The 20,989-nt window shown below is 40.9% G+C and overlaps 1 protein-coding gene across 1 annotated transcript in view; it reads left to right on the forward strand.

The window, feature by feature from the left end:
• Positions 1-1,281: 1,281 nt before the first annotated feature.
• ABCB5 (ATP binding cassette subfamily B member 5) overlaps positions 1,282-20,989 on the forward strand; it is a gene marked incomplete at both ends in the record, with an annotated part of 55,664 nt that continues 35,956 nt past the window's right edge. Inside the window, 16 exons of the mRNA XM_082499152.1 lie at positions 1,282-1,330; positions 2,386-2,473; positions 2,591-2,639; positions 3,664-3,817; positions 4,279-4,345; positions 4,556-4,747; positions 5,891-6,062; positions 7,080-7,204; positions 9,630-9,804; positions 10,772-10,885; positions 11,756-11,866; positions 14,241-14,366; positions 15,638-15,841; positions 17,077-17,247; positions 19,852-20,013; positions 20,487-20,726. Coding sequence (XP_082355278.1) covers positions 1,282-1,330; positions 2,386-2,473; positions 2,591-2,639; positions 3,664-3,817; positions 4,279-4,345; positions 4,556-4,747; positions 5,891-6,062; positions 7,080-7,204; positions 9,630-9,804; positions 10,772-10,885; positions 11,756-11,866; positions 14,241-14,366; positions 15,638-15,841; positions 17,077-17,247; positions 19,852-20,013; positions 20,487-20,726 — 2,199 coding nt within the window. The remainder of the gene's footprint in view (positions 1,331-2,385; positions 2,474-2,590; positions 2,640-3,663; positions 3,818-4,278; positions 4,346-4,555; positions 4,748-5,890; positions 6,063-7,079; positions 7,205-9,629; positions 9,805-10,771; positions 10,886-11,755; positions 11,867-14,240; positions 14,367-15,637; positions 15,842-17,076; positions 17,248-19,851; positions 20,014-20,486; positions 20,727-20,989) is intronic.

A 20,989-nucleotide genomic window follows, 5' to 3' on the forward strand; every position in this document is an offset into this window, starting at 1 on the left:
TTTCTTAGTTCAAAATCACCAGTGTATCTTTACTTTCAGCTGAAATTCATCAAATGCAGCAAAGCAATTCCCCAAAGCCGTTATTATGACCTCGCAGATCCCTCTCACAAGCCTGCATTTTACACCGGGCAAGTGACGACTCTTCCAATCCCCCCTCACCTCTGCTTATCAGCAGAGCTTTCCAAACCAAAATTCTTCTCGTTTTTAGTAAAGGTGAGACTCAGGGCGGATAGCGATACTCCGATAAGGGGGGCCCGGGGCGGCTCTCCGTGTGCGGTTTCCGAGGGGATGCTGTTCGGGGGCGGGAGCCCACCGACCGAAATCGCCCACCCGAGGTCTCTCCGCGGGCCCCCGGGCTCCTGCCCGGCTGCGCCACCGACCTTCACCTGAAACCCGAGCCGAGGGAGGGAGGGAGGGACGGACGGACGGCGGGCGGGAGGCAGCCGCCGCTATAAAGCCGGTGCCGGTGCCGCGGCGGGGCCCGGGGGCAGCGCACCCGGTGGCCGTAGAGGGCCGTAGTCACCCACGCGTATGGGCACAGCGTGGGTTGTGAAGGTAAGCTGAAATAACACGAAAGGGAAAAAAAAAAAAAATGCAACCAGAAATCTATCGAAAAGGGCGCTTTAAAAAGGAAAAAAAAAAAAAAAACCCACAACTTTTTTTTGTGTTCAAGTTGACTATGCATTTTGTTATCGTTATTATTTTAGCCTACATCAATTCATGTGTGGGTTTTTTGCCTTTTTTTTCTTAAAACCTGTGTATGTGATACATCAAGAAGAAGAGCCTAGGGAAACGTGGAGCATCAGTCCTCTGAATCTTGCTTAGCTGGCGTATGGCATAATGCATACGTGTATCTTTAGGCTTTATTATAATTATGATCCTGTTACAACTGTTCAATAAGTTTTAATCAAATACAAGATCATAAGAGAAATCCTCTCTTCTGTCATAGGTCATCCATAATAGTTTGTGTATGAATGATCTAGGGATTTAGCAGAAATGACTACTAAAAAAGGCTACTCAGTTAGGTTCCATTGTTATAGTTTACACTGTTCTTAATATCTTATTCAAAGCAGTTCTTTGTCATGCTGTTACATATTTCTTTTAGTCATTATATTTAAGTAGGACAATGCTGAGATCAAAAATGTAATGACTCATGGAAAAACCCACAAATATTTTTATGTGAACTCTTTAAATATCGACTATTTCTAAATGTTTTGTTGTTTTTTTTAATGTAGGTTTTGATTAATGTGACTTTATCTCACAAGTGTACAACAAAGAACAATGAAGGATTGTTTTGTAAATTCCACAGAAAAGGACCTCTCCGATGCTGGTAAGCCACAGGCATGAAAGCGGTGTATGTGTTTGAGGAATATATTCCATGGCTCCAAATCTAAAGGTGCATTATAAGTCTTTCCTGATTGCTTTAATGGTTTTATAGGAGGTACCACAATGAGTTTCTAGTGAGATAAAGCCACCACCTAGAAAACATTTGTGTATGAATCATTCCACCAAGTTCAACAAAATTCATTCACATGGGTAAAACTATTTAGGTGGGTCCTAGCCTGGCCATGAAAATGTTCCTAAAATAAACTCAGTAAGGTGGAAGCACATTATTGCCTTCAAATGGTTATGTAAACCAGTCTCTATAGACTGACTTACATTAAAAACAGTGTGTGGATAATTCTATTCATAGCGAGTCAGCAGTTAAGGTAAATGTAAATTGGGGATGGCTGGTGTGTGGGGCCCTTTTATCCCTGTGCAATTCACAGCTGGCTCCCTACTGTGGTTGCTCATCAGTTTCTTTATCCATTTATTACATCTCACTTCATGGATTTAGAATCATAACCTTTCTGGGGTACGACTCCTCTTTTGTCTAGGTTTCTAAAGCCCCCAGCATAAAGGAATTGGGACGCATGGCAACTGCTGCCATACAAAGAAATAATGAAGATGGTTCTTACAGGCAAAGACATGATTCTTCGGTTAACTCGCATCTATTGTGTTACCTACAGCAATTATAACCTTCACTATAAGCAATTCTACTTACTTCAGTAGGGCTTCTCCTCTTTGCATTCAGTTGTGTAGGTGTTTGCAGAATGATTAATTCTGGCTTTTAGTTTTTGATAGCCTTTCTGGATAAATACATTTTAATTGTAAAAATGAAGTTGGTTTCCATCTTGGAAATGGAGCTGGAGGCTTTTTTTCTGGAGTAGAGGAGATGAACTGAATTGAAAGGAAGTTTCAAGAAAAACTCACCAGGCTGTTCCATGAACATGAGGAAAAACTAGTCTTTAAGCTTTGATGCGAAAGACTCAGCAGTGAGAGTTGCATGAAACCGGTTCAAAAGATGGGATATTATGTTTAAAAAGTCTGGGTTTTATTTCACAGACCCTGCAAGCAAGGGGTATGACAACCCTTCTTTCCAACATGATGAAAATCTTGAACAAAGTGACCAGTTAAAGCATGGGAAAAAAACGTAGGTATTTTTTGAACTTAACACATTGGCCACTGGTGTACTGGGGGTGGGGGAGGGGGTTAATACAGCATTGCTGGGAAAAGCTCATCCTAATTAGTCTCTTGTATTTTCCTCTAGGAAGGAAAATGTGAAGCCAGAGAAAAAGGTGGTTGGCATTTTTGAATTGGTTAGTGTCCAGTTTGATGGTCAGCTTTATATTTCCTTTTCCTTATTTGCGAGTTGTTTATTTATGAATTGCAATTGATAAGTAATCAAAACTGCGGAAGAAGCCTGAGACCTACGAAATACTACTGCTGGTGGTAGGCCTCTTTAAAATTTGACCTCTTAGGTCAGATTCCCACCTCGGTGTACCGGTAGCACTTAGAGCCATCCGACCTTAGTGCCATTGGAGGCTGAAGCTCACCCCTGCTGAGGCTGATCTAGGATGTATATACTGCGCAGGCCCTTGCTCTATTTATAATGAATTTATTCTGTTTTTGACCTCTGAGGCATCTGCTGTCTGACAGAAACACTGGTAGGGTTTTGTGTCAGTTTTCTATACAACAGCTATTCCCAAATAACTCGTACATGTGGACTTGCTTGTTCTGGAATAAGAACTTCTATTCTTCTCTGGCTTATTCCATGTCCATTTACACTTTGGAAGAGAGTTAGGACAACCAGGAATAAAATGTTCTGATTTCAGATTAACGACATCCAGAAATAGCTATGGCAGTTTAAATTCACATCCTTCTTTAAACCAAACAAATGTTCAAGAATAGACAAGCCTTAAGATACGATCTCTACTGCAAACATTTTCTACTGGTAGATATAACGCAGGTGCTCACTCTTGTTTACATTTCAAAGGCATTATCTTAGCAAATATGTAACTTACTGGAACACAAAATGCAATATATTGTACAGAGAAGGCCATCGCTTAGAAACAAGTAGGACATACGTTTTGGGGTTTTTTTCCTGCTGAGTTGGGGAAGAACCGTGTGTCCTGCCAATATTCCCTTAGCAGCCTTACTGAGTATTGATTTAAAGATGTATGGGGCCTACTACAAAATTCTTATGTTCTGAGTTTACCTTCAGTTAGAGTGTTGTTGCTACTTAGAACATATAGGTAGAAACAAAGTGTGTTCTGTAAGTAAAGCTTTTTTTTTTTTTCCCCCCCTCTCTTTTTTTTTTTTTTTTTTTTAATGCTCACATAGTTTTGCTATGCTGATTGGGTGGATGTTCTTTTGATGGTAGTTGGTTTGATGGCAGCTGTTGCAAATGGTACTGGATTGCCACTGATGATCATTGTCTTTGGAGAGATGACAAACAGCTTTGTGCTAAGCGGCGTGAAATCAAACATGTCAGAAGGTAAAAAGTTAAAATTAGCCTTCTCTACGTACCAGTTATGATTTGCTACTGGAGCTAAGATTTTATTCTTTATTTTTCCCCAGACTGTGCACTGGTGCACATCTGAACAAGTATATACAATGAGGACAATTCATCCTGCTGCAAACTAACCGATTGTTTTAATCAGTCTTTGATGGCTTGAACAGGACAAAAGCAGTGCATTGGCTGTGCTCTTTATGAATGAACATCAACTTTGGCGAGATAGTAAGGAGCATGACCGCCTTCCATGTTATCAGGCACTGTAATTACTAGAAGTTAAAAAAAAAACTAACCGTGTATTTGCCAAATTATTTTGTATTTTGCAAAACCCCTCTTGCAAAATACTAAACATTCCAAAAACTGATGACCCTAGATTGCCATGCTTTATTTGTGCAAGTATTATACGTAGAAGATATTACTGCTTTTTCCTTTTGCCTTCACAGATACTTCAGTAAATAGTTCCAGCTGCCTGCCAATTCCAGGCATAGATATAGAAGCTGAAATGACAAAGTAAGAGTCTTTGTAGTAATTTTCTTTTACTGTGTTATCCCTTTGAGCAGAAGCCAAACGTTTGCCTTCTCAAAAAGGCTTCCCAATAATGTATCACGGGCTTCAGTATTTACTTTGATGGGGTAAATGAAGACTAGTTGTTGCTCTGTGTGTTTAACTTCTCTCACAAGATGCAGTGGGGTCATACAGCCTTTTGTTCCCTTATCACAGGTTTGCTTACTACTACGTGGGAATTGGCTGTGCTGTGTTGATCCTGAGCACCATCCAAGTATGGACGTTTTTGATTGCTGCTACGAGGCAGACAGCCAGGATCCGGCAGAAGTTCTTTTTTGCAGTGCTCCATCAGGAGATGGCTTGGTTTGATACTACCCAGATAGGCACGCTGAACACCAGACTGACAGAGTGAGGGCTCTGTTCCTTTTTAACCCCCCTAAGTATGACATTTAAAAGAAAACTGTCATTTATCTTCTATGGAATAGCCTAGAGAGAGTTTAGAGGAGGGGGAAAAAAAAACCCACACAAACAAATCCAAACCTAAAGTGTGAAATATTACAACTCTGAGGGAGAAATTCATCATCCTTTCCAGCTTCATTTGTGCAGTTTCTGTGATACATGCATGGGAAGGATTTTTGCTGTGAAATGCCTGACATTGGCTTTCTAATGTCCATGAAGTACATGGCAGACAGTACTAGATAAACAGCTCTGCTGTCTCCAGCTAGTTTACAAACACTGAAAGCTCTGACACTTTATTGAATGGAAATGAGCTTGCATTTACATCCAGCCAGATCTTAGACTGGACTCCGTCCAGTCAGTTAGTCTTTGGAGCTTTTCCATAGACTTAAATAGATTTATGGATGAGGACTGTATGCCCCAAGATGCAATGGGACTATATGCATGAACACAGATTTTTTTTTTTTTTTTTTTTTTTTTTTTTCTGGATTTTAAGGTAGCTTTGGACAGAGCTGTGTCCTGAAAGGTGTAAAAGAAGCTTAAATGAGACCACTCTCAGCTCCAATGACTGTATGTGCTGGGAAGGGAAAATGGGGAAGGAAATTTTTATGAAAAACAGAGGTTCTTCCAAGTAATGTTTGTTCTGACAGAATGGAGATAACCCTTGATCTGAGTGGGACCGTAGCCAAAATTAAGAACATCAAATGCATCAGAAAGCTGAGCGGAAGGATTCGTTTGGAGATGGTCGCGGGAGGCGAGGAGGCTGTTTGGCTGTTTGCTGGTGTTGCTCCATTTGGAAGCTGGATAAAGAAACTAGGTCACTTGTGACCTAGTGACAGGGCATAGAAACAGCAGAGAACGATGGAAAGTACAGAAAATGAGTCCTAAAAAATAGGAGGTTTCTGCTGTGTTTTGGCCACACAAGAGACTAATGGTACCGTTCAGTAGCTGTGGTTAGAAATTTCACTGTGCCAGTTAGGAAATGGCAAAGCTTCTGACATTAGGCCACACAGCGTGAAATAGAGGGGGAGGGAGGCAGAATGAAAGGCATTCAAAGCTAACAAATCTTTTTTTTATTATTATTGTTATTTAAAGTGACATCAACACCATCCACGAAGGCATCGGAGACAAGATCTGTATATTTGTACAGTTTTTTGCCACATTTCTGGCAGGGATTATTATAGGATTCATCCACGGGTGGAAGCTGACACTGGTGATTTTGTCAGTCAGCCCTCTGCTTGCTGCATCAGCAGCAGTTTGGTCAACTGTAAGTGTGTGGGGATTAATAAACAAAGCAAACCAGAAAAAAACATTACAGCTCTTATGCGCAGGAAAGGAGGAGAGAATGGGAGAAACCTAGAGTGGTTTCTAAGTTGGGAGGTTGGCCCCGTGCTTACTTTATGATTTCCATTCCTCCTGTAGCTTTGCTCTGGGTTCCTCAGCACATAGTTCCATGTCATATTCCCTTCTGTCCACATACTCTGTCCTCGTGCCATGTGGCAGAGGATAATCTGCATCAGACCATCTTCCTCGCGCAGCGCTTTCCTCGTGCAGAGCACTGGGGAAGCCTGGGCACGCGCTCATGACCCTCGCTCTTAACACAAATGCCCTCCAAGCTCTTTCCATCTGCACGCAGACGATACCCCATCTCTTGCAAATAACTTACCAAGTCTCATGCTGCGCACGGAGTAGACACCAGGACACATCTACAGCTACTGCAGACCGGAGTGATACAAATTAGTGAAACAGCCAGAGAGGTTTTCCGTTCAGATAGGAAGATATTTTCCCCTGGTGATCTGTTGTAGCCACATTAATGGGTACGGCTTGTATTCCCACATGGTTACTTACATATGATGCTAAGGATTTATTTTCTACTTAAGACATTTAAAATAAGCTAGGAAGAAGAGCATTAGAAGCTGTAATGTGACAGCCTTTCTTACTTCAATGTCTACTCTTGCCTAAGCTTCTGAATACCTCAGAGACCCCCCAGCGCAGGCACTGCACACCTCCCTGAGCCCACAGGCATCATAGTGCCGTTCATAGGCTGTCCTCGGCTTGGGAGGAAAGTGGGTGAGTCACGAAGCTCATCTGACGTAGCCTTTCGCTTTAATGAGGATGCAATGAGAGAGACTGAGCTGAATTTGGGGGAAATTCCGGGTACAGTTGACCCTGTCTTTCCTGAAACCTCATCTCGTGCCTTGAACATTGATCATTCTTATTCACCAGTACAGTGTGCGTACCCTTTCAAGTAGGCTGCAATAACATCTGGTTTTCAACTTTCCAGCTCCTGGCATCCCTTACTGCTAAAGAGCTGTCTGCTTATGCCAAAGCAGGAGCTGTGGCAGAAGAAATTTTGACAGCAATCAGGACTGTTGTGGCTTTCAATGGCCAGCAAAAGGCATTAGCAAAGTAAGTTTTTGGAATAATAATAATATTCTAAATATGGAAAAGGAGTTTGGCTGTGGGTTGGGTTTTTGGTTTGTGGGGTGGTTCGTTGTTGGTTTTTGTTGTTTTGTTGTTGTTTTTTTTCTTGGAGGGGTGGGGGAAAGGGATTTTGCTCAGTGTCATTTTATCCTTCTATAAGTGGACAGCTGACCTGAAAATAAAGATCTGTAAATAGACCTAGTCAGTGAATATAGACTATTTTGTGTTATCACTCAGCATAGACTCAAATTTCTCCTCTGACTGAGATCTGGAGTTGAATTTAAAGAGAAAATGGTGAGAAGGTGATCTTTACCTAGTAGTCAAATGCAGAAAAGCATGTGATTAATTGCTTAACTTCTAGAACATGTGCATTGCTGTTCTGATCTTTGATTAATGAGCTTGTATTTAAGCTTCACTGGATAACAGCCTTAAGTAAAATCGCATCACTGGCTTTTATTACTTTAGTGATTGGCACGTAAGATTACTAGTCCACCTAATCCAGTCTTGGCCCTAGTCACATGTAAAAGGTGAGGTAGATATGGCTGACCACAAATTTATTCACATATCATAAACAATGACATTCGGTATACAAGTACAGGGCATCACCAATCCCGTGCAGTTGGGAAAGGCAAACCAGCAGACCTGATCCATGCGATCCATAAATCTCTTCTATCTTTTTCAAGTCTTAGGTGTGCCCTGGTCTTGTGCGAATTTTCAAAGGTGGCGTTAGCCTTAGATCAGGGTCCTACAGCCTGCTCCTGCATTTGTGTGCTTCCAAGGGCTGAGCTCTATCTTATAGCACTGTACTCTGCTTACTGGGGTTTGTCCTTAAGTTGAAACAATATTAAGACTCTGCTTACACAGTAAAGGTAAAAAAAGTCCTAAGATGGCCTAGATCAGTTGTCCCTCCTTCCTTCATCTTCTTCTTGATCCCTGCAAATACCAGTGTCTAAAAATCCAGTGGTAGGGGCTGCTTCAAACTACTTTTTCTTCTTTTTTTTTTTTTTTTTTTTTTTTTGAGGCCTAGAGACAAAATAACTGATACTCAGGTAACTACATGCCAATAAGACCTTTTCTTTCCTCCATGGCTCACCAGGCGGCCTCTTCCACAGCTCCATGTCCATTTAATGTAAAAAAAAAAAAAAAAGGCATGGAACTGTTTGTTGGCTCTCCTAGGAACATCTTCCACTAAGGACAAACGGCTCCCAGGGTCTGACTAGGGCACTTTGCAAACCACGGATTGTCACTCTTACACAGCTCTTGAAAGATGGCCTCAGAGTTAGGAAAAGCAACCTTTTGCTGCACAGTGCCTCCACTGACCCCAAGTGTTTCCACTTGCAAGGGACCTTCGGTCATCCGCTTCGGGCAGTGGCTTGGCTCTTCCTCTGTAGTTGGGTGATCCCGTGTACTTGCTACAATGCTTAAATCCAGTTCTCATTTCCCTGGAGGTCCTATGATGCTGCTGACTTGAAGGTAGGGCTTGGGTTTTAAGAACACAACCAAGCCAGAATGTTTAAATGTATTTGAGTGGCAAATACAACATTGGTAGCACGTACGAAACTCACACAAACAAAACTAATGCACGTTGTCTTAAGATTCCTACACAGCTGACTGAATTTCGTGTCTTCCTACTATGGGGAAGTTTTGTATAGAAAATATGTATTAGGAAAAAAGTGCAAGCTGCTCAGTGTGTTGCTAACAAGTAAACAGATACACTGTTCCTAGTCTATACTTTCCATAATGAGCTTGAGTAAGGGCAAGCTATTAGCTGGAAACTGTAGATGAATGAATGTGAACTATCCTTAGAAGGAATAATTCTCTCCTTGAACTCGTGAGACTTTATACTGGTCTTCTGTATTCACTTGTTTGCTATATTGCCATATTAATCAGTAAACTAAGGGAAAGATTCCTGACTTCCCAGAACGGCCAGTAAGAGAATAACTCTGATGTCAGAGGAAGCTCTGGCTTTTGTTCATTTACCAGCCTTCATCCATAGTTCAGTTTTGGTTTTGCCTTTTTTTAAATGTGGAAGACTAAACCTTGCCTTTGATAGGTAACGTTTGTAAAACTTTTTCAAGGTTTCCTTTCTGGACTAAGGCAAACAAATGGCTCAAGAGTGGTATCTTGTCTTACATGATGACAATGAAGTTATGCTAACTCAATTGTTTTCTAAATATGTCTTCCATAGTGATATGAGAATATTGTCAGCATATGTCAGAGCATATTTATTCAAATGAATTCTATCCTTACTAGTCCTCTGTTTAAAAAAAAAAAAAAAATCTATTCTCTTTGTGAGACTTGAATTGTGTTTAAGGCAAAAAAAAATTTAATTAAAAGAGGGTACTGGGAAATATCAAAAAGAATGGCATGTGGTACCTGTCAAATTAATGGTTTCCTTATCTACTTTCAGATATGATGCTAACTTAGAGATGGCTAGAAGTGTTGGAGTGAAAAAATCCATTACCACCAACACATCTCTAGGTGTTTCACAATTTCTTATCTTTGGATCCTATGCACTTGCATTCTGGTATGGAACTAAGCTCACTGCTGAGGAAGAAAATTATGACATTGGCCGTGTGTTAATTGTAAGTACAGCAGTGCAGCTTTGAAAAACGCTCTGTAATTTCAAGAAAATAATTATGTAAGTGGTGTATACAATTATCTCTATTTTCTGCCCAGTGCTTGCGAAATCAGCTGTTGAAGACTTGTTTGGTATAAAAGAACAGAAAAGAAGGCATTCGCGTACTCTAGTTTTTGATATAACAAGTTTGAACAGGGCACCTTGAATTCCCACTCTCATCAATGCAGAGGCAAAAGTATCTGCAGAGGATTACTTTCCTCACTTGTCTTGGACCCTCTTGTAGGGCAGGATGAATAACCTAGAGCTGGAGCTTAGGGAGCAAAGACAAGTAAGCTGGACTGCCAGCAAAATTCTAGCTAGCCACTAGGATTAATGAATCCCACTGGTGTGCTGAATATGTCCTGGGAAGTCCTCAACATCTCATTTAGCCGCAACATCATCTCTGCAATTTTTTTGTTTATTTGCAAACATTTACTGTACATTACCAATATGTCTAAGCTGGTGTTGGTTTGAGGATATTCTGCTATCTTGCTGTGAAAAGTTTGGCTACATGCTTAACTTTCGTACTCGAGTGACTTCTGATGTCTGACTCCTCAGTATAGTTCCTCACAGCGTGTCAAGTTAATTGTGTGTTGGTCCCACTGGAGGGATTTCAGCTGAGAAACTCTGGACTAAGTTTTGCAAGCCTCTTAACTTTGGGAACATCTGGAAAGCAATAGAGAAAGATTTTTGTTCTATTTGTAGATGATAGAATATGCAAAAACATCAAAAAGAAAAGCCATTCATGCCACAAAAGCACATGTCAGTAGTTACCACTCACCTCAGGAAAATGGGGAGAGGATGGGAGTGACTTGGAACTGTATCTTTCGCTTCTGTATTTAATTCTCCTGGGAAGGGTGCGCATTTAACAGACGGGCACTGGTGGCTCTGTAATCACTGTTAACTGTGATGCTTCCCTCTGTCTCCCACAGGTCTTCTTCTCTGTGCTCATCGGAGCCTTCTCCCTGGGCCAGGCAGCTCCCAACCTGGAGAGTGTGGCTAATGCACGTGGGGCTGCCTATGAAGTATATCAGATTATCAATAAGGTAAGTATCTAAGTAAGTATAAAAGAAGCCTTTCTACCACACTTAATTTCCCCCCCTTCTTTTTTTTCCTCGAGAGATATAACAAAACCACTCAAAAGACCCTAAACCATAAAATCTATAGATGTCTATCGCTGAAACCCATAATATTTCCAAGAAAACTGCCTCTTTATTCGTTACAATGAATGTTGGGAAACCTGGCATGTGTATCTGAGATTTATGGATGAGGTCTTTCTCTAATATTAGACTTGCAATTCCGGAGGGAAAGCAGTAAGGCATTACGCTATTTTTTTTTAAAAATGCACGTATGCACAATTTGAGCTGAGCTGTTTTTTAGGGGGCGGGGGGAGTTGGTGAGAAGGTGATTAAAAGTGCTATTGAAAGCTATAATAATATACATCTATAGTGCTGATGTTGCTATGAAAAAGAGTTTCCACATTGTTATTATCTTGGTCATGCTGTGTTATGGAGCAATTGGATATCTGTGTATATAAAATATTCTAAACAAGTAGGACTAGAAAGACCACGCAGAAACGGTTATATCGTTCTTCTTGATGCAAGTATGAAATCCTCCTATATGGATATGAGGGCTGTGTTTTTGCTGCAAGACAGTACAATTAAGTTCTGCAATTACACATTTTCTGCTGTGGATTTTGTTGCGTTTGAAAACGTATTCAACTTGTCAAAGTAGAATTCTGAGTTAGATGTTCCCCCACATTCAGTATCCTGCGAGTAAAATGCAGCAGCTCTGCAATGGTGTACTGCGGTGTAAACCAGCAGCTCAGAAAGTAAAGGAGAGAACAATGTACCTAGCTGAGTTAACAATTTCAAAAGTGTAATAACCAGCAATATATTTCAAAAACCTCTTTCCAGAAACGGCTCATAGACAGCAGTTCTAAAGAAGGCTACAAACCAGACAAACTCATAGGAGAAATTGAATTCAGAAACATCCATTTCAGTTACCCATCCAGACCTGATGTTAAAGTAAGTGTTCGTTTTAATCTACTGCGCTGAAATTCTGCTGCCTAGGTCTATATTTTTTGTCTAATCTTGTTCTTTAATGCAAAATGCATTCCTGTCTTGGGAGATGAGACATTATTTTTTCCCCCCAATATTGCACAAAGACAAAGCTCTAGACCTTCTGCTACCTGCTCACCATTCTCCTCCGCTAGAGAAAGCTGAGTATGTGTTGCTCCTAGTGTAAATTGCTGTGAACAAGAGCTCTGATAAACCAAATCAGATTTTTTTTTTTTTTTTCAAGATCTGTCGTTAAAACTTCTAGACTTTACGCAGTTAAACCAGGAAGTTTCTCTTTCCAGCCCCTTGGTTGTTCTGAGTTGCTGTGATATCCCTTGTGAAAAATGACCAGTGAGATAGGCTTTACAGCAATGTGCCATCAAATGGATTGAAGCATGTCATCCTAAATATACATTTGGAAGTCAAATGTTATTTCGGGTAGATGTTAAAACTGCTGTTCAACAAAGAGATGTCCCTATTCTTTGCCAGTTGAACTTCCTTTAGTACCCTTATGGTGCAGTGTTCTGTACGTCATGTCGTGGTGATTATTTTTGTGGTGATACAGTTGGTTTGACCTCTACCATATTCAACAGTTCATAATCTTCTGAAGACCTTCATAAAGGGGAAAGGAAAAAGGGATTTGCTGATCTTGTTGCTTGAGGAAGAAAAAGGTAGAAACAGAGATTTCAAATGTCAACAATTAAAAGCTGGACGCGCCAATTAAGTGGTGAGAATGGGAAAGTGGCTCTTTCTTCAGACAGCTCTTCCCACCTCAGTCATCTGATGTCCTTCCCATCATGCATCAAAGCTGCTTCTAGGACACTGGGGCTGCTGAGGGACAGACCAAGCCAGGCTTTCTGCCTCACTGAAGTCAGTGCAATGCACCTTCTTTCACTCTTGGCTCAGCAATCACAAGTGACAAAGCTGACTCTTCATCCTTCTTCCTAAAAATGCTATTCAGGCTGATGAGCTATGTTATGGGTCTGCACGCCAAATGGGAGGGAAATAAGAAATATTTTGTCATGCTTCCCTAATCTACTGAGTCAGCAGCTCTCCCTACTGAGAGTATCAATGCTATTTTATAGAGCCAAAAAGGAGTCAGCAAAGATATGTAGAAGTTACCCCCAGTCTCTCAAGCAATTGATGTAACACAGTGTAATCTCCTCTGTCTAGCCTAAACCAAATCAAAGAGATCTAACAAGTCTAGTTATTGTCAGTTTTAATCTTGACAACACCTTGCCCTATAAAAGAGAGTTAGAAATAGCCTATTAGGTGGTTGTGACTATTTGCATCTGGAGAAGTTACGGTATCCAGAATATAGTTCTTGCTTGATAATGCAGGCACCAGGATATCAGCTTCTTGGAGATACAAAGCCTGCTGGATGTAACACATGGAGAGGAGAGCAATATTGCAACTATTTTAATCTCTCATTGCAAAAACATGTGTAGGCAAAATTATAAATCAGCCTGGTATAAACAAGAAGAGTTCCCATAGCAGCCAAATATCTTGGCAACTATGCAGCATTACTCGGATATGACATGAACATCTTTTGAGGTAAAATGTTCCTAAATGTGAAAATGGTAACAAAGATACCATTAATCTGTAACTACCCCCCAAGTTGCTGAGGCTGGTAACAATAAGGATTGGGATTTATTAAGGGCTTTCCAGCAGTTACATTGTCAAAACAGCCATTTATATTCTAAAAATAGAAGCAAGCAAGCTTGTTTCTCAGCAATAATATTTAGCACCGTAGAAGTGTTTTTCTGTGAGATTTCATGACTAAGTGTTACGCCGTTGTCTAAGCAGTGGAAAACAGAGGACAGCAGGAGAACTTAAAACCCTGAGCCTGCTACCACATCAGACAAATTGGAGAAAATGAGCTATCAAGTTTAGAGTACTGTGGCTGTGTCTATATTAGCTGATCTGAGCGTGCTGGGGAATTTTCCCAGGCACTGGAATGCGATGGCCTATGCAAGGGAACTCTTAAAATGTTTCTTGGCATGAACTTGGCCTGTTCCAGTTATCAATCTTCTCAAATAATTCCCAGGCTTGGTTTGGTAGCCAGAAGGATCCAGGGACCATTCCCAAAAGGCAGGTTGCATGTAGCCATCCTGTTTCCAAAGCCTAATACACTTCACAAGCATGGATGCAGTATCATCATATCATCATTTTGTATCAGTGCCCCAGAATGTTCCCAGGTACCCTTAACTTACTACCATACCTTCAGAGTGCGCCCCTTACTATTGCCTTGATTATGGCTACAGTTACCTTGACAGACTGTTCTCTAATCAAACTTGTCAAACTAAGATTATTAATTTTTATTATTTTTTTTTTCCTCCAGATCCTCAAAGGTCTGAATTTGAAAGTTCAAACCGGGAAGACCATTGCTTTAGTTGGTGCCAGTGGCTGTGGAAAAAGCACTACTGTTCAGTTGCTGCAGAGATTCTATGATCCTGTCCAGGGAGAAGTGAGTGTCTGCAAGTGAACTGTAAAAACTGAGAGCTTTTAGGATAAGCACAAGTTTCCCATATTGACTGAACCTTGATTTTTATTTCCTATTGAATTTGAGCATACCTCTGCATAGTTCAGTATTTCCACAATTTAAATTTCAAATGAACTATCTTCTCCTGTTGGCTTGACTTCATTATTCTCCCTCTTGCAGTACTATGCCAGAAGTAGTAAATACCACAAATCTTTGAATAGATGCAAAATCTGAATTTGAAATTATTTTCATTAACAGTTGGCTTTTAAGGTTTTGTAAACTTTTTAAATCAAACAGTGCTCTGCTGTATTTTGCTTCATTTTCACTGAATGTAAACGAAAACCTGGAGAGTGTTTTCTTATTTTAAACGGTTGTTTTCTTGGCTTATTTTTCTCTATCTGCTAACCTGCAGCAAAAGTTTCCTTTGTTACACATTGTATGTCTGCTCTACTACTAAACGCTTGATCCAGTCAGTAAATGGTAAATACTTCTCACAAGAAATTTCCAAAGGAAAACAGGAGGAAAATAAACAATTTTTAAGGAAAAAGAAAAAATTTTTAAGGAAAATAATATTTTTATGCTTAATATTTGAAGATTGCTACTTAGTAGTTGTTACTACTAGTTGGAACTAGATAAGCATTTCAAATATTAAACACTGAACTATCACTACGTAATGTATCAAGGTGGTTATCCATTATCAACACAGTTGTTTCTTAAATTTCTTGTTTCTGTGGCTGTTCATCCCTGCCCCCCTCCTTCAGTTTGCTGTTCCTCTCCTGTGATGATGTCAGTGTTCATAGGACCACGTTGCAAATTATCTAGGTTAAAAATAACTTTCCCTTCCTTTTTAGTCATCCTGGATTATTGCTTTGATCTGGTGTGAAGCGCAGCCATAGATGCAATTGTGTAGCTGCAATTGTGAGGGCAGCAAACTGGCACAGGGGCATGAGAACAGGGTAAAAAGTATGCATGGCTATTGAAGGAGGGGGGGAACCAACAAAAAAAACCTCCTGATGTCTTGTCTGTTTATGCTGCTTCTTGCCATTTCCTAGCTTATGCAGTGGATGGAAAAACTGCAGTTGTAACTTCTCCCCCAACATAGTTTTCTACTAAAGACAACACATTTTTCTTCTTTTCTTTTTTTTTTTTTTTGTTTTTGTCCTTGTAGCTGATACTTAAGTCAAGTAATAGTAATTAATTGATCTATTACTAACAGAATGCATTTCCTCAGTTTTGATATACGTTTTTCCTCTCAGATTACCTTAGATGGTCGGGATATTCGGACACTTAATGTAAAGTGGCTACGAGAAAATATCGGTATTGTGAGCCAGGAGCCTGTCTTGTTTGCAACGACAATAGCTGAGAACATTCGCTACGGCCGAGAAGATATTTCTGATGCTGAAATTGAGCAAGCAGCCAAGGAAGCCAATGCTCTCGACTTCATATCTAGACTGCCTGATGTGAGTTCATGAACTTCTTTTGAGTGGAAGAACGAAAGGTCCATTTAGTCTGGTGTCCTGTTTCTGAGAGGGAGAGCATGGGAATTCAAGTTGTACTATAACTTCCCAAAATACTCTTATAGCCTCCAGCAGCTTTCAGTTCAGGGACTTTCGGGACTAGATATTGTGCCTTTGTTTGGTTGCCCTCAAAGGATTTTTGCCTAAGTCTAGAAAAAATGTCAATGCCTTAACTCAGCAGAAAGGAAGCTTCAAAGCTGTATTACCATCCCTACCCATCTTATGAGGCATAGGAAGAGTTGGGCTTTTAAAGAGAAGATCCAGAAATCCAAAATCCTTTCTCAGGAGCTGTCTGCACATTCAATAGGAAATGCAGGGTGGAAGTAAATAAGTATGCCCTAAACCAAAGCCATTTTTAGCAGCTGGGAGCTTGAGGTTTCCCTCTGCCTTAGGTTCACAGCTTTGAGCCCTCTCCTAGTAGTAGATGTCTTACTCCTTTCAGGGTGGGGGTGGGAAGTGAGACAAGTCATTCAAAACACATCCTCAGGAATGGATGATGATACATCCTTCCACTTGGTTCTGCAGTTAAAAAGATGTGGACAAAGTGCCCACCTGGGATTTGATTTCAAATTCTTCTACTACCGCAGAGAACTCGACCCCCACCTCACACGTGTGCCATTTCTAGCATGTCAGTATTTTCCAAGGTTCCTTCTTCTCAGGAAGAGTTATTTGATCATATTTACTCTTAAACAGCTATATAATAAAAGACTACAGTAGACTGAGGCTTGCCACTTTGGAGTGCGTGACATAGTCAGTAAGAACCAAGCCATGGCTCCAAGGAGGGTGTCTCTGGTTTAGAGGAGGCAACATTAGAGGTCCTGGTGGATCCCTATGATCACAACCCTGTTGAAAAGCTAGGTAGTCATCAGTAAATACAGAGATGTCTTTTGCGGATTTGTCTTGAGAAAATCCAGCGTTTGGAGCACTCTCTGAGCCAGCAGTAAAGATTTCAAAGAACCGTACATTCAAAGTTAGGCATGTAAAGTACGTAATGGGGGTAGGAGGGCTTCGCTAAGGACTAGATGGATGGACGTAGTTGCATGTTTGCTCTGCCCATGCTCAATTCAGTCAGATAAATCTACCTTTTGTCTGGAAGCTGAGTACTTACGATCTCATAGAGAAGCAAGGATTTCATTTGAGGTATTCCACAACTTCAGTTTTGTGTTCTCCTTTCTCAGAAATTTAACACCATGGTAGGGGAAAGAGGGGCTCAGCTGAGTGGGGGACAGAAGCAGCGAATAGCTATTGCCCGTGCCCTGGCAAGAAATCCCAAGATTCTTCTTCTGGATGAAGCTACATCTGCACTAGATACGCAGAGTGAATCCATAGTGCAAGCAGCTCTCGATAAGGTAGGAGTCATGTTATTCAAGCTACCAGTCACCATGAAAAGATGCACCAGCACTTAAGGAAAATTAACATACAATTTTCAGTGCAGGTTTTCATTGGAATAAAGAGCACTGGAAAATAAAATTTGGATGGATGCTTCAATATCGGTGATTTAACAAGGAGTTCAAATAATCAAAATCTTACTTTATCTGTTTGGTTGGTTTAGTGTTATTACTAACTACCAAGGTACTTACAGTCATGTGTAACTGTAATTTGGGTCTCCTGCACTCTCTTCCTATAATCATAATTGTTCATTTGCTGGTGAAACATGGGTGGTATCTTATCAAGGCAAGGTATGAGAACTGAATGGTCTTTTTCAGGTAGTTTAATAGGAAAATATAGCATAAAATTCCTAGCACTTGTTCTTCATTGAACAGTTGGTTCAAGGTTTTCAGAAATCTCCTGGGATTTAGCTGTTTTCTTTCTTTACAGAGACTGAATGCAAATCACAAAACAAAAGCAGTGTCAGTTACAAATACTGAGTCTCTGCCCCTCTCGTGTTTTTCATCAGCCCCACAGCTCTAGAGTGGGCACTGCTGAGGAGCAGAGCTGTCGGAGCTCGTACCCATGCTTCTGTCCCACCAGCTTACGGTCCCTTCCTCGCAGCCTTCCTTTGTCAGCAGTTTCCACCAAGATGTAGTGGAGCCTAGAGGCGGCTTTGATTAAAAAAGAAATTCATGGTTGGGCTGGAATGTTTTCTCATTTATCTAATATTTATTTTAATGTATTTTTAAAAGCTAAGTGAAAAATCCCGCCTTTCATTTCAGTAGTTATGCACAGAGAGATATGAGTTACAAGTATGGCTCCGGGGAAATACAAAATTTACCACCTTCATTGCCAGTCAGTTTAAATCTGAGGCAAAATGTAGCTGTGGGTTATATTCACATGACTGTACTGATATTATTAGTATTGAGGTAGCATGTGGATGCAAAAATAATAATCATCTAATCTAATTTGTGTATAAATGATATTATTGCTGCAAAGTTAAGCACTAAAAGATTGCCACTTCAGCCATAATTTAGCCTTCTTCTGCATGTTCTTTAATTCCATGATCAAATACTAACCTTTTCCAGAAGCTTATTGCTTCATTTAGTGTATAACATAGAGGGAAATCGCTCAATTAAGCGGACTGTTCTATATACTCTTCCTCATCCTTCAGCATGTTCCCACAACACACCAAAATTTGAATCATAATTTATTCATCTTTTCACAGCTTTTTGATGTCCGTCAATATAGTCCCCAAATGGAATTTACAAATTTCCTCTCAACATCCCTGAGTGGAAAAAGCAGTGCTAATAGGGCTGGTTATTTTCGCAGCTGAGGAGCAGAGATATTAACCTCACAGATGCACCCTGTTTCTGAGCAGTGATACGCAGATGCTTGTAGTCTGCTGTTTTTCAGATAACTTTGCGTCTTTTAAAGCATTTGGCTTGTTCTGATCTCAGCTCTCAGCTGCAGTGGCGAAGGCCCTGCACCTCTGCGCGTCAGGGCACAGGCATGAAAATGGCACTGAGACAGACCACCTGTGACAAGCTTTGAGTGACTCCGATCTGTGAGAACATGATGGCAAGCGTAGGGGAAGAATCCAAATCCCCATGGAAGCATTCATCTACTGAAACGGTCCTCATCTTCTCCGCGCCCCTGTTCCTGTGCCCATATGATGTACAACTTCTCTAGCAAGTAGCTTCCAGCAGGCTCCTTGACTGAAGAAAGTATAGGCTGTGTGAGGTCCCCTTGGATTTCTCCTCCTGTCCCCAAGCCACCGTCTGCTCCAGGTGCCAGCAAGGAGGCAAGCAGCTCCCTCCAGCAGCTGCAAGCCTGCGTGTGCCTATTTGCTGCATGAGGACGATGCGCGCCACTGCTCTGCGTGTGGGAGCTGGGGAAGGATGCAGCATGCAACCTGCAGACTGAGGCTTTGGCGGCTCTCGCTGCTAAATCCCAGCAGGCCCCTGCGAAGAATGTATTCGTTCACAATTTGAGTTGTAGCTTATTGCAAAAAAAACTGGGAGAGAGCGTCAGGGAGTGGCTAAAACCCATTTCTGATCCCAGATGTGCTCCACTGCTCGACGCTTTCCTGCTAAGTCTTGTCAGAAGTCGTGCTAATGTTGTATTTCCAAAAATATGCAGGGACAGCGTATAAAGGAAAATATCCTTTCTTTATATACTTGCTATGCTAGCTTTATTTTGAGAGAGATCTAACTAGGCTCGCTGCATTTCCCTCCCATGCGTGGATACACATGGAAATATTTTCTGGCCAACTTCAGCTCAAACGGTTCAAGTTCGGTAAAATGTCAAGTAACCTTAATTATAGACTGTAATACCTGCGTTGCCTGTCTAATAAGATTAATGTGGTATACTCTGCCTAAATTATGCACGTGAAAGTGTCCTTAGAGTGGTAAACAAGAGATGTGAAACCAGGAAAAAAGAAAACTTTGCTTTTAGAGAAAGAACTCTTTTTAAGGTTTGGATTGATTTTCTGTTATAAACGCCTACAATAACTTTGTTTTATTTCTGTGCTGGTTTCTCGCCCATTTTAATGTAAACTGCTTTTGTTGTTTTTCCATAAGGCTCGGACTGGACGTACCACCATTGTGATTGCTCACAGACTGTCTACCATCAGGACTGCTGACACTATTGCTGGATTTGAGAAAGGCGTCGTGGTTGAACAAGGAACACACAGTGAACTCATGTTGCAGAAGGGAGTCTACTATTCTCTTGTAATGCAGCAGGTAAGAGCAAATGTCTTTCTTTCCTTTCTCTGTTTCACGAATTTGTGACGTGCTGGTGCGTGGAGCCATTCTCTCTCTGTAGTTCCTGCGTGTTGTCCAGCTGGCAGCTGCTCAGTCGCTCTAGTCTGGGCAGGGACACAGCCTTGGAATTCTTGGGGGTTTTACCCGTAAAAGTGTTTCACATGTACGCAATCCAATATGTCAAAAACATAACGGAGTTGAAGGCACAAGCTACGTAATTATGGCATAACCACAGAATTGTTAGATTCCAGGTGGATTCCATAGACTGCTTAAAGAAAAAGAGGGGGAATCAGGACCAAATAGTCTACTGCTCTGCCATTACAGACTGAAATAAGTGACCTATAGGCAACAGTGATCGTATGATTGAAACAGTAATACTCACAAGAAAAAAATTTTACTTACTTCTCCCCGCTCAAAACGCCTTGTGATTGTATGTCCTGAATTCTCACTAGGGATGTAGCAATAATGTTCAAGACGATGGGACATCAGAAGAAAGCGAAGACACAGGGGCTGAGGAATATGAGGAAAACAGCAGGAATGATCTTGTGGAGGAGCTGACTCTTCAAGATCATTTTGAAGAATCAGTGATCTCTGGGAGGGGCAGAGTTCGAAGAAGATCCAGCAGATATAAGAGCAAGAGAAGTTCTTCTAAGAAAAAGTCCTCAGGGAAAAAGAAAAAAAAAGAGCTGGAGGTTTGTATTAAAACTTTAGTTTAGAATTTTAGTGAAAACATTATAAGCATAAACACAAAGTACATAATTTTAACTACTTTTACATAGCTGGCTGCCATGCAAACTTTACTCTGGTGCTATTACAGTCAGTATTCACCAGGCTGAGTATTTGTCCTAGGAATACGGGGACAATCATATATGTCTTACCAAAAAACTTCTTTTTAACACTATTGACTTAGTGTGGAGCTGGAAAAAACTTGTGCTGTTGATTTGTCGTGCTTCAT

Source organism: Vanellus vanellus (genome assembly GCF_965231255.1).
Source record: "Vanellus vanellus genome assembly, chromosome: 2".
NCBI lineage: Eukaryota > Metazoa > Chordata > Aves > Charadriiformes > Charadriidae > Vanellus > Vanellus vanellus.